The sequence below is a fragment of the Heterodontus francisci genome, chromosome 5 (assembly GCF_036365525.1).
Source record: "Heterodontus francisci isolate sHetFra1 chromosome 5, sHetFra1.hap1, whole genome shotgun sequence".
In the NCBI taxonomy this organism is placed as follows: Eukaryota; Metazoa; Chordata; class Chondrichthyes; order Heterodontiformes; family Heterodontidae; genus Heterodontus; species Heterodontus francisci.
In genome coordinates, this window is record NC_090375.1 from 86,605,201 (window position 1) to 86,619,133 (window position 13,933).

The following is a 13,933-nucleotide window of genomic DNA, read 5'->3' on the forward strand; positions in this document are numbered from 1 at the left end:
GTTAAAATTGCACCTTTGCTAACAGGTAATAGATTTGGCTTGGACATAAATTGTTTAGTCTGGAGTACAATCTTACAGATGGTGACTAAACATTTTGCAACTGAGTAATACATGCAGTAACAATCGCTCAACTATTTGCAGAAAGGCTTTTTGTTTATAATTATCTTGTCAGAGCTGAATTGGAATCTACAGTGATAGACTGAGATATAGACATAAGTGAATTTAGAGAATCACTTTATTGGAGGATCTGAAGGGCACTCTTTATTTGTAATTGTTTTTAGCTAATATTGTCACCAGTTTTGATGAGCAAATGACATTTTGTCCTTGAACGATTCTGTTGTTTCTATGTTTTAGAATCCAGGACCTAGTTTAATAGCCTGTCAAGATGAATAAACTAGTCTTTGCTACCTACTGTTAATCTCTCTGCCCCTTCCTGTCCCACTCTGCTTTTCTGTTTTACTTAACTCTTCTGAAGTACTATCTGCTCCATCCTATAAAATTCTGCTGATTTGGAGATCACTGCCCTTTTGTTGGCTACCCTGTCTCCAGACACATATTAGAAGCAGGTGAAGAAGTTGCACAAACATTGACCATCACGGGTTAAATTGTCTTGTGACAACAGCAGTGTGAGAAATGGTCCATCTTCCTATTGCAGATGTTTTTTTTTACTGCCTCACTTCAATAACCACAATAACAATCCTCTCCTTCAGTTTCATGGTTTATATTGGATGAACAGTGTGAATCTAGAGGTCATCTGATAAGGTCCATCTACCACCCCCTGACATGGTCCAGCCAGCTCTATTCTGTCAACAAAAGTAATTTGCATTGGCATTGCACACTGTTTTGCTTGCTAATAAAGTTGTTTTGCTCTCCACTGATGTATGTATTGTCAGGCAAGCCCCCCACCCGCCAAGAATGAGGAAAACTTATTTTGTCACATGAACATTGATTTTAAACAGTTGTTGGTGAAGAAAGAACTTGCTGTAAAAAAACAATTGGAGACTTTGGCTGGAGAGAGACATCAGCATATCGACAGATAGTTTTTCAAAGAACAAAGGGGCTATTCCCTGCTCCAATTTAATCCACAATGGACTTTTGATTACCAGACATTGCAAAGATGGCCAAATCACAGAATAATACAGTGCAGAAGAGGGCCTTCGGCCCATCGAGTCTGCACCGATGCATTATAGACTCCTGACCTGTCTACCTAATCCCATTTGCCAGCACTTGGCCCATAGCCTTGAATGTTATGACGTGCCAAGTGCTCATCCAGGTACTTTTTAAAGGATGTGAGGCAACCCGCCTCTACCACCCAGGCAGGGCATTCCAGATTGTCACCACCCTCTGGGTAAAAAGGTTCTTCCTCAAATCCCCCTTAAACCTCCTGCCCCTCACCTTAAATGTATGTCTCCTCGTAACTGACCCTTCAACTAAGGGGAACAGCTGCTCCCTATCCACCCTGTCCATGCCCCTCATAATACTGTACATCTCAATCAGGTCACCCCTCAGTCTTCTCTGCTCCAGCGAAAACAACCCAAGCCTATCCAACCTCTCTTCATAACTTAAATGTTCCATCCCAGTCACCATCCTGGTGAATCACCTCTGCACCCCCTCCAGTGCAATCACATCCTTCCTATAATGTGGCGACCAGAATTGCACACAGTACTCCAGCTGTGGCCTTACCAAAGTTCTACACAACTCCAACATGACCTCCCTGCTTTTGTAATCTATGCCTTGATTGATAAAGGCAAGTGTCCCATATGCCTTTTTCACCACCCTATTAACCTGCCCTTCTGCCTTCAGAGATCTATGGACAAACACGCCAAGGTCCCTTTGTTCCTCAGAACTTTCCAGTGTCAGGCCATTCATTGAATACTTTCATGTCACATTACTCCTTCCAAAGTGTATCACCTCACACTTTTCAGCGTTAAATTCCATCTGCCACTTTTCTGCCCATTTGACCATCCCGTCCATATCTTCCTGTAACTAAGACACTCAACCTCACTGTTAACCACTCGGTCAATCTTTGTGTCATCTGAGAACTTACTGATCCTACCCCCCACATAGTCATCTATGTCATATATATAAATGACAAACAATAGGGGACCCAGCACAGATCCCGTGGTACGCCACTGGACACTGGCTTCCAGTCACTAAAACAACCGTCTGTCATCGCTCTCTGTCTCCTACAGCTAAGCCAATTTTGAATCCACCTTATCAAGTTACCCTGTATCCCATTTGCATTTGCTTTCTTGATAAGTCTCCCATGTGGGACCTTGTCAAAGGCTTTGCTGAAATCCATGTAAACTACATCAACTGCACTACCCTCATCTACACACCTGGTCACATGCTCAAAAAATTCAATCACATTTGTTAGGCATGACCTCCCTCTGACAAAGCCATGCTGACTATTCCTAATCAAATTTTGCCTCTCCAAGTGGAGATAGATTCTCTCCTTCAGAATATTCTCCAATAGTTTCCCTACCACTGACGTGAGACTCACTGGTCTATAGTTCCCTGGCTTATCTCTACAATCTTTCTTAAATAGTGGGACCACATTAGCTGTTCTTCAGTCCTCTGGCACCTCCCCCGTGGCCAGAGAGGAATTAACAATTAGAGTCAGAGCCCCTGCAATCTCCACCCTCGCCTCCCACAGCATCCTGGGACACAAATTGTCTGGACCTGGAGATTTGTCCACTTTTAAGCCTGCCAAAACCTCCAATACCTTGTCACTCCCTATGACAATTTGCTCAAGAACCTCACAGCCTCTCTCTCTCTGAGTTCCAGATCTACATCCTCATTCTCTTAGGTGAAGACAGATGTGAAGTATTCATTCAACACCCTACCAATGTCCTCTGGCTCCACCCACAGATTTCCCCCTTGGTCCCTAATGGGTCCTACTCTTTCCCTGGTTATCCTCTTCCCATTGATATACTTATAGAATATCTTGGGATTTTCCCTACTTTTACCAGCCAGAGCTTTCTCATATCCCCTCTTTGCTCTCCTAATTGCTTTCTTAAGCTCCATCCTACACTTTCTGTACTCCACTAATGCTTCTGTTGATTTGCTCTCCTTGTATTTGCTAAAAGCCTCTATTTTCCTTCTCATCGTACCCTGAATGTTTCTGGTCATCCATGGTTCTCTGGGCTTGTTGCTCCTACCTGTTCCTCTAGAGGGAACATGTTGGGCCTGTACCCTCCCCATTTCCGTTTTGAATGCCCCCCACTGCTCTTCTGTAGATTTCCCGACAAGTAACTCTTTCCAGTCTACCTTGGCCAGATCCTGCCTTATTTTACTAAAATTCGCTCTCCCCCAATCCAAAACCTTTTTTTGCAACTTGTCTATTTCTTTCTCCATAACAAGCTTAAATTGTACCATGTTGTGGTTGCTATCACCAAAATTCTCCCCCACCAACACATCAACCACCTGTCCGGAAAATACACAAACAGACGTGGTCAGGCCAGTTTAGTCACATGACTGACGGTCAGAGTTTTTTGAATTTGAACTTCCAACAGGGAATTTGAACTCAGAAGGCTGTTAGCTCCTGGACTGAGAACACTTCTTTCCTGTCTGCTTTCATCTCACTCTCACCAGCTTCAGAAACCATTGAAGACATATGAACCCCAAGAGAGAAAAGTCTCCTACAGTGAACAAGGTTTAAGAAGAATACAGGGCCCCATGGAAAACAAGATTACCTACAATCAAGGGTCCTACAGTGAGCTCGAAGCTCAGTTAAAAAAAAAACCCTTTTCAGAGATTGCCTCAAGCATCTCCATTTTATTTTTCTTCTCTTTTCTGTCTCTATTTGCATGTGCGTATCATGTGTGCATGCTAGCGTGGGCACGTCATGTATCCGTAGGTGTTAACCAAATTAGAGTTTAAATTTGAGGTTTAATAAATTTCACTTTTCTTCTTTAAACCTAAAGAAAACCTGGTGTGCTCATTTCTTTGCCTTATAATTGGAAAGCGGTGAACAAGGATTCACAAAGGGGGAGCTCAAAACACGGTGTGTTTAAAATTAAGCCCTGTTACAATAAGACCAGGTGACACCTTTCTTGACACCTTTCTCACCTGGTCTTAACAGTTAGCTTAGCTACTTTATTTATAGGGAGCAATGTGTTTTAAATCAGACTGTGTTTTGATGGTATTAGATTGCCCATACACTTTACTAACAGATTAATTGCCCCATGTCCACGGCTGGGTCAATAATTTTGTCAAATGTCCATGGTGCAACATGTCAGTGCTTATCCCTGGCTTCAATGCTATGGTAGGGGCCACATTGGTGTTTGAAACACAGATCACCCTTTGGGAAAATTTGATAAACGTTTGAACTGAGAAAAGTGAGGCTGTGGGGAGAGAACGACCAGTAGGGTGAGTAGTCAATTAGAGGAAAATTTTTGCAGGATGGGATGTTTGTTTTACCGTCCAATTTAATTCCCTCATCCCAAGATTCATTTATATTAAGCTACTAAACTCAGGCCTTAGGAGTCAGGCGCTGCGAATAGAGCGCAGATAATTTGATCGCTGGTCGCCTGCGTAGTGGCTGTCAGAGCTAGGCGGTGCGCAGGCGCGGTGCCTTGTCACTGGTGGTGCCTCGCGGTTTGTGGGGGAAGGGTTTGAATGAGGCTGAGCTCGAGCATAGTGACAGTCGGATCGTAGGAGCAGCGCCTGGCGGCAAAATGCCGATCTTCACAGGTAGGCCCGGTCTGGTGATAGGCTCCCCGATCCTCCCTTTCATTCCTTCCTTGAAGTAAGACGATTTCTGCGCTCTAGGCCTCAGGATCCCCGGGCTGACCTGACCTGTGTTACCGTGCTTTGTTCACTGTCAGTGGGCAGGCCCTGTGGGGACTGGAGGCGGTGAGCTGGAAGTTGTTATTTTCTTCGGGGTCGCGTATGGAGCGCGTTTATTTTCTGCGGGTTGTTTTTAATGGAGATTAATGTGGGAAATGTTTCCTTTTTCTTGACTGTTTCTGCTCTGAGTCTAATTTTTATTCGGAACTGAGCAACTGTGCGTGTCCTTTGCAGACAAGCTGCCACAATGATTGTGCAGAAAGCTGTGGCACCAGCAGCTGCTGCTACTGCCCTCTTCAGCTCTTCAACCCTTTTAGACGTAATTTTTGGAAGGGCTCATCTTTTATGTATAAGCGGTTCGGTTCAATTTTTCATTCAGATGTTAATTAAAAATCCATTTTGTAACTCAGTGAATCACAACTGCTGAATTATTCGTAATTTCACAGGCTAAATGATCAGCGTATGAAGTTTTTATGCCCGGTATCCTCCTTAGTAAAACGTTTTAGTCTTAGTTACTTGCCATGTATAGAAATATGTACGGTGCAGAAAATGTGAATTTGAATGAAGAGACTGTACTTTTTTCAGACACACCTTTAAACCCACATCGGTTCGACTGTTCTGGTTTATATTGATATTAAAGATCACACGGCATGATTCAAAAGGAGTAATACTCTGTTAAAATGAAAAGTGCGTTAGCTGATCGTTTACCCCATTGCTATTTGTGTGATCGCGTTGTGTGTGTAATACTGCAGTATTTCCTTATATGTCATTACGCTTTTCATTGTATCTGAAGTGCACTAAAATGGCTTAGAGAAATAAGTTGCCATTTAATGTAAGTCTGTAAATAAAATGTCTTAAATTAGGACGATAAATCACATTCATAAGTTAGATGTCAGTCATGACTCAGAAGTGGCACTCTGGAGTCAGAAAGTTGTGGATGCAAGTCCGACATCAGAGACTTGAGCACAATTCAGGCTGGCACTTCAGTGCAGTAATGAGGGAGTGCTACACTATTGGAGGTGCTGTCTTTTGAATGAGATATCAAACCCAGGTCCCATCTGCCATTTCAGGTGGATATAAAAGCACCTGTGGCACCATTTTAAAGAGGAACATGGGATGTCTGCTCTTTTTTTTGATCCTTGAGATTGTAGGAAGTGGTAGAGTGATAAAGCTATACAGCTATTCATCGATATGCAAATAGAGGTTAAGTATGTGCCTAAGTGATAAGAAATAGAGAAAGGGCCAAGAGTAAATCCTTGTAGGACTCAGGAGATGACTGTGTAAGGGATTTGAAAATAAGCTATTGCCAGAAATGTGCTAGCTGCATTCGGACAGGTAGGCATGGAACCATATGCGGAAAGTTCAGTCGAGTTGGTATACTTGCCATAATTCACAGTGACAAGGCCAAGGAGGGATGATACATTATGGTCACAATCAGTCAAAACTGATACTGAGGAATAGGTGCTAGATATCCAAAGGAGTTAAGTGAGATGAGGGGCAAAATTGATGAAGTGTTGACTGATGAAGTTGTCAGGAATGCAAAGGATGCAGCATTGGATTGTACACAGGACTGTGGTACCTATTGATAAAACAAACCTAGAAAACCACAAACCAATTAGTGTTCCATCAGTAACAGCCAAAATAAAATCAATTATTAGGAATAAAGTTGAGGAGCAAACTTATCAAAATAACCCAGTAAAAATGGGAGCCTGCGTAGTTTCAGAAGAAGCATAGCTTGCCTCACCAACTTCCTTGACTTTTTTGAGAAAGTTTAGTTTAGAGATACAGCACTGATACAGGCCCTTCGGCCCACCGAATCTGTGCCAACCATCAACCACCCATTTATACTTATCCTACACTAATTCCATATTCCTACCACATCCCCACCTGTCCTTATATTTCCCTACCACCTACCTATACTAGGGGCAATTTATAATGTCCAATTTACCTATCAACCTGCAAGTCTTTGGCATGTGGGAAGAAACCAGAGCACCCGGAGGAAACCCACGCAGACACAGGGAGAACTTGCAAACTCCGCACAGGCAGTACCCAGAATTGAACCCGGGTCGCTGGAGCTGTGAGGCCACAGTGCTAACCACTGTGCCGCCCTTGAAATCCTAAGTGGACGTTGAGGTAACAACTTGCATTTATATGGCATTTTTAATGTAGTAAAACATAGCAAGACTCTCCACAGTTGTGTTAAACAAAATATCATACTGGGCCACATATAGCCAAAAGCTTGGTCAGAGAGGTAGGTTTTAAGGAGTATCTTAAAGGAGGAAAGAGAGGTTTAGGGAGGGATTTCCAGAGTTTAGGGCTTCGGCAGCTGAAGGCATATCCACCAATGGTGGAGCAATTAAAATCAGGGATGCACAACAGGCCAGAATTGCAGGTGTATAGATATCATGGGATTGTAGGGATAGTGGAGGTTACAGAGACAGGGTGGGGGTGAGGCCATGGGGGGATTTGAAAACAAGGGTGAGAATTTTACAGTCACGGTGTTGCTTAGCTGGGAGCCAGTGTAAGTCAGCGAGCACACTGGTGATGGATGACTGGGATTTGGTGCGAGTTAGCGGGCAGCAGAGTTTTGGACGAGCTTATGTTTATGGAGGGTGGAAGATGGGAGGTCAGGCAGGATTGTGTTGGAATAATCAAGCCTAGAGATGCAACAGGCATGGTGGAGAGTTTTAGCAGCAGATGAGCTATATAGCGCCGAAGGTAGTGGATATCTGTGTGAAACAGTCTGTGCATAAGGAATTAGATGAAATGGAAGTTACGTTCAATTGACACAGTATATTGCCCCAAGGATAGGAGTTGGGGCGCCATGCTGTTCTAATCTATATAAATGATCTGGATTCAGAAATGGAAAGTAATTCTGTTAAATTTACAGACAAAGCCAAATGTGGGGAGTTGCAGTAGAGTCTAGCACAGCAGCTAAAGAAGTTAGATTGTTTTCAAATGGACATTATCATGGTGGATGAAATTTAACAGATAAGTGCAAGGCTTTACACATTGGAATAAAAAATGGTGAACCTAAGGAATGGTATCAAACTGGTTAAGAAAGAAGCAGGAAGTGATCTGGGAGGGATAGTGGCCTCAACTGTGTACTGTTACGATCCCATTAACGACCAGTAACTTTTTAAAAAGAAATTTGAACTCCCAGTTATTACTGAAAGAATTGCTCAAGATTTCATGTTTTAAACTAAAAAAACCTTTCCAGAGTTAAACAAAGTAAGCATTGCTAACCTAACACTACAATTTGACATCACTTATACTTTAAATTGTAACTCTCAACAGAACATTCCGACTTGACTTTCCCTATACTTTGCAGGATCTTAACAGTTCGTTCACTTCTCTTGGGACCAATCCAAAGTGTACCACAGCTCTTAGGAAGTCACTTTGATTTTCCGTAGTTTCTCAGCTATCTTGTGAGGTATGAGATTTTCTGGGGATTTTCCCTCTGGCATTCGGCTAGGCAACCCTCCAGGTCACCTTCAACGCCTCACAAATCTGGATTTCCCAGTGTGATCCTGGGCCTCACTCCAATCAGAAACACCCCTGGTTCCTGATGACCTCCCTGATCCTGAGTCCAGCTGCTTTCAAAGCCAACTGACTGCAAAAAAACAACTGCCTGTCTGTGAGCAAGCACAGAGATAAAGCACCTGACCAAAAGGCATCTCCCTATATCATTAATCTCTATAGCATGTGGTACATGTGGGATGCCCCTGAGAGAAATTTAAACTAATCAACTCCAACCAAAACATCTCTGCTTTCGGATACTCACATGAATAATTTATACTGCTAACAATGGCAGGGCACTTTTTAGATGTACTGGCTACAGTTCCCCAACTAAATGAGGCCATCTGCTGTTTTATGGCTCTCACCTCTCTAACTCTATCGTTGTAAGTACACATGGAAAGATCTTGGTAATAAAATACCTTGGAAATTCCAGAATTTCAATCATCTTACATCTGAACATTTAATTTCCCTAAAACTAAAAGTGACCTCTTAAAAAAAAAAAATTAATATAAACCATGGACTAGGTGATCGTAACAGTACAATTACTGTAGAGCAGCCTTGTAAATCAGCAAAATAAAAATAATGTTGGTTCCAGGGATGGGAGATTTTAGTTATAAGGTTAGGTTGGAAAAGCTGGGGTTGTTCTCCCTGGAGCAAAGGAGATTGAGGGGACATTTGATAGAGATGTATAAGATTATGGCAGACTTAGATAAGTTAGACAAGGAAAAACTGCTCCCATTAACTGATGGTACAAGGACTAGGGGACACAGGGTTACGGGGAGAAGGCGGGGAAATGGCACTAAGTGAATAGCTCTTTTAGAGAGCTGGTGCAGACATGATGGGCCGAATGGCCGCCTCCTGCACTGAAACGATTCTTGGTTTTGGGCAAATGATGTAGGGGGAATGTGAGGAAGAACTTCTTTACGAAGTGAGTGGTAATGACCTGGAACTCGCTGCCCATCAGGGTGGTAGAAGCAGAGGCAGTCAATGATTTCAGAAGAAAATTAAAGGAAATAAACTTGCTGGGCTATGGGGATCGAGTGGGGTAGTGGGACTAACTGGGTAGCTCTGCAGAGAGCTGGCATGGATTCGATGGGCGGAATGGCCTCTTTCTGTGGCGTAAATGATGCTGTGACTCGATATTGCCAAGTCAATAAAGTTGAAGTCTGAGGTGTTCGTACTGGAGCTGCATAGTGCTTTGCGCAGACTATACCTCGACTACTGTATTCAGGTCTGGTCACCAAATTCAAAGGTACACATTCAAACCCTCTGAACAGCACAGAGAAGGACCATGAGGTTGCTGCTCAGTATCAAGACTGACTGAGTTATGAGCAAAAGCTGGAGAATTTAGGCTTTTTAGTCTTGAAAGTAGACAAATGAGAGGGGACCTTATAGAGATGTGCAAGATACTAAGTGTAATAAAAATGGTCACTCCTAGTATTAAGGTGCAAACTAGCTAAAGGCAAGTTAGGACAGATGCCACAAAGTGGTTCTTCCACAATGTGATTGATAACTGGGATGGTCTTCCTGGTAAGTTAACTGAAGCAAAAATGGTGTTTATGTTGGCTTAACCTTCCACGACAGCGCTTCTGATATGTTTTCCTCAACCGAGGATTCATCCCCCCCCCCCCCCCCCCCTCCCCACTGTGGTTGACAGGGCCCTCAGCCATGTCCGGTCCATTTCCTGCACCTCTACCCTCACCCCTTCCCCTCCCTCCCAGAACTGCGACAGGGTTCCCCTTGTCCTCACTTTCCACCCCACCAGCCTCCACATTCAAAGGATCATCCTCCGCCATTTCCGCCACGTCCAGCGTGATGCCACTACCAAACGCATCTTCCCCTCCCTTCCCCTGTCAGCATTCCGAAGGGATCATTCCCTCCGCGACACCCTGGTCCACTCCTCCATTACCCCCACCACCACGTCCTCTTCCCACGGCACCTTCCCCTGTAATCGCAGAAGGTGTAATACCTGCCCCTTTACCTCCTGTCTCCTCACTATCCAAGGCCCCAAACACTCCTTTCAGGTGAAGCAGCGATTTACTTGTACTTTTAATTTAGTATACTGTATTTGCTGCTCACAATGTGGTGGTCTCTACATTGGGGAGACCAAACGCAGATTGGATGACCGTTTTGTGGAACACCTCCGCTCAGTCTGAAAGCATGACCCCGAGCTTCTGGTTGCTGGCCATTTCAACATGTCCCCCTGCTTTCATGCCCACATCTGTCCTGGGATTGCTGCAGTGTACCAGCAAGCATCAACGCAAGCTCGAGATTCAGCATCTCATTTACCGATTAGGCACGTTACAGCCTGCCAGACTGAACATTGAGTTCAATAATTTCAGAGCATGACGGGGCCCCCCCTTTTTTATAGTTTTTTTCTTTTATTTTTAGTTTGTTTGTACTGTGCCTACCCACTTTTTTTTTCATGTTTGTGCTTGGGGCCAGGGCTGTTCATTTTTCTGTCAATTAACACCCTCTCTGTACTAACGCTTTGTCTTTCAGCACACCATTAACATACCGTTTGCCTTTGCTCCATGACCACCTGGTCAGTTATTCTCTGTGACCTTGTCCTATCAACACCTCTTTTGTTATCTCTTGCCTCACTCCCGCTTTACTTGCTTATAACCTTTTACATTTCTAATATTTGCCAGTACTGATGAAGGGTCACTGACCTGAAGCATGAACTCTGCTTCTCCCTTCACAGATGCTGCCAGACCTACGAGTATTTCCAGCATTTCTTGTTTTTATTTCAGATTTCCAGCATCTGCAGTATTTTGCTTTTATATTATTTATGTTGGCTATGTCATTTTGGTAGGAAGAACGAGGAGAGGCAATATAAAATATATAAAGGGTATAATTCTAAAGTGGGTGCAGGAGCAGAGGGTCCTGAGGGTATATGTGCACAAATTATTGAAGGTGACAGGGCAGGCTGAGAAAGCAGTTAATAAAGCATATGGAATCCTGGGCTTTATAAGTAGGGGCATAGAGTACAAAAGGAAGGAAGTTATGATAAACCTGTATACAACACTGGTTCAGCCTGAACTGGAGTATTGTCCAGTTCTGGGCACCACACTTTCGAAAGGATGTGAAAGTATTAGAGAAAATATGCCTGAAAATGGTTCCAGAGATGAGGAACTTCAGTTATATGAATAGATTAGAGAACCTGGGATTGTTCTCCTTCAAGAAGAGAAAATTAAGACGGGCCGACCGAGTAGATAGGGCAAAATTGTTCCCGTCGGTGGAAGGATCGAGAATCAGAGGACACTGATTCACAGTGATTGGCAAAAGAACCAGAGGTGAGATGAGGAAAAACTTTTTATATGCAGTGAATGGTTAGGATCTGGAATGTACTGCCTGAGTGTGGTGGAGGTAGATTCAAACGTGGCTTTCAAAAGAGAATTGGACAATTATCTGAAGAGAGAAAATTTGCAGGGCTATGGATCAAAGGTGGGGGAGTGAGGCTGGGTGAGTTGTTCTTGCAGAGGGCCGACACAGATACAAGGGGCCAAATGGCGGCCTCCTGTGCTGTAACCATTCTGTGATCTATGATTCTATAATTCACGCTATGAAGAAGTTATTTGAGTATTGCTGAAAACGGAGACATTTTTATCAAAGATTTTCGTCTTGAATTCATCAGGACAATTCGCAAGCATGCCAAAGTAAGGGAAGCAACAAATTTACACTGAGAAGAGTGCTAATTGGTTGTCAGCGTAATTCTTATCACACAGGATTATTTAGCAAATGTTGTCCAATTGCGGAATCGCATCTAATGTGGGACACTGTGCTTTGAGTTTTGCAAGCACGGGTTGCTTGGGTACAGTCTGTTCCTTACTCATTGTGAACAGTGGAAGGGATACGTTGTTTGATATGATCAACCAGTCTTTGGGCCTGTATGCCTAGCATCACACTAGCATTGAAATTTAACCAATTTCAGATTGTCAGTCGGGCCCGCAGTGTGGCACATTTATGCGTACTGGAAGCTGCATATATTAATACACAGGGCCCTGTTTTTGCAGACAGAAAAAACATGTACACACATTGCACCTGTTTCAGCTAAACAAATAAGGGACAGCTAGTTGCTGGTTCATTCCTTAGGGCAGTGCCTTGACTAATCAGAGTCAAGCTGCCTGGTTTCAATTTCACACAAAGCTTGGCAGTTAACTGTCAGTCACCATAAACTGGTGCATTCTCCATGGCAATGCCTCTACCAATTAGAGTCCACTTGCCAACCAGTCAGCACTCTCTTCTCGTATAGTATAAATTTGTTGCTTCCCTTACATTGGCATTCTTGCGAATTGTCCTGATGAGTGCAAGACGAAAATCTTCGACAAAATGTCTCTGTTTTCAGCAATACTCAAGTTCTGTACTACCAAAGAAGTTATTTCAGAAAATTATGTCAAATAAATGTGTATAGTGCTTCTTTGCTGCCTAAAAGCAATGTATGCTTACATTAATCAATGACACTTGTGCACTAATATTCTTAGTGGGAGAAAAAGATCTTCACTTGCAAGAATACCTGAAGGCAACATTTTAGACATGTTATACTATATGAACTCTAAAGTTACTGTGGCAAATTTTATTGGTGAATAAATGTGAATTTCTGTCTGTTTCCCAGTAAATGTCAAATGGGGGAAGGAGAAGTTTGATGGATTGGAGTTGAACACTGACGATCCACCTGTAGTTTTCAAGGCACAGTTATTTGCACTGACTGGAGTTCAGCCTGAAAGACAGAAGGTTATGATTAAAGGAGGCACACTAAAGGTAAGGTTTCATTTGTACTAATAATGCTATATTGGGTAGTTTTATCAAAAAATATTTTTATGTTTTTTGTGAGGGTGAATCATAGTAAAATGTTTTATGCTTTTATGTTCCCTCCTATCCCTTGCCACCTGAAACCCAGAAAAAAGGTGAACAACCTGCTCTCCAGGAAGTATCCAAGACTAATCAGAGGAAGATTCACTTCTTCCCTGTGGGGAATCACTTTGTCTCTGCTTATTTTATCACTTTTTTATAACTTTCAAAAACTGGAGCTCGAAGGTGATGCGTATGTTGAAGGACTGTGTACTCAAGCATTTTTGATTGAATTGTCTGTTCTTGCCTTATTTGCTAGAAAGAACAAATGTTTCAATTAAATGTTCCACACTACCAGCTGGTGCACTTTATTTTGTGCATTGGCTCACCAAGGTCTAGCTTACGTAGTTTGATTTTTTTTTTTTTTGGTGTTAAGTCAGTGCCAGCACTTTGTGACAGATTCCATGTCACTAATTCAAGTACTCACTTAGGCTTGTTCAAGAAAAAGTTCTTCAAATATGATCTCCTTGCTAGATTGCTGTTAATTATATAATTCTCCCCATCAATCTTTCAATAGACTAATGTAGCATGCCACCCAACTTGCCTATAAGATGACCCCCAAATTTCAGCCGAAAAACTGAGAAGGCGTGTGTGTGAGACACGCACTAGGGTCATAGTTCAAGAACATCAAAATTGTGATCTTTGTATTGAATGATATCACATCTAACTTTTACATCTGTTCTTTCTCATTTCAAGCAGTACATTGCTGACCATTTTCTCCTGCACTGATGTTTAAATATTGTTTCTCCCCGACTTCCAAGTCTCCCTTCTG

The 13,933-nt window shown here is 42.8% G+C and overlaps 1 protein-coding gene across 2 annotated transcripts in view; it reads left to right on the forward strand.

Moving 5' to 3' along the window:
* The first annotated feature begins 4,563 nt into the window (after nucleotides 1-4,563).
* The window catches only part of usp14 (ubiquitin specific peptidase 14 (tRNA-guanine transglycosylase)), a 95,358-nt gene continuing 85,988 nt past the window's right edge, over nucleotides 4,564-13,933 (forward strand). For both annotated transcript variants that reach the window (XM_068031725.1, XM_068031726.1), the window contains exons 1-2: nucleotides 4,564-4,695; nucleotides 12,926-13,071. In XM_068031725.1, coding sequence (XP_067887826.1) covers nucleotides 4,680-4,695; nucleotides 12,926-13,071 — 162 coding nt within the window. In that variant the 5' untranslated portion in view covers nucleotides 4,564-4,679. The remainder of the gene's footprint in view (nucleotides 4,696-12,925; nucleotides 13,072-13,933) is intronic.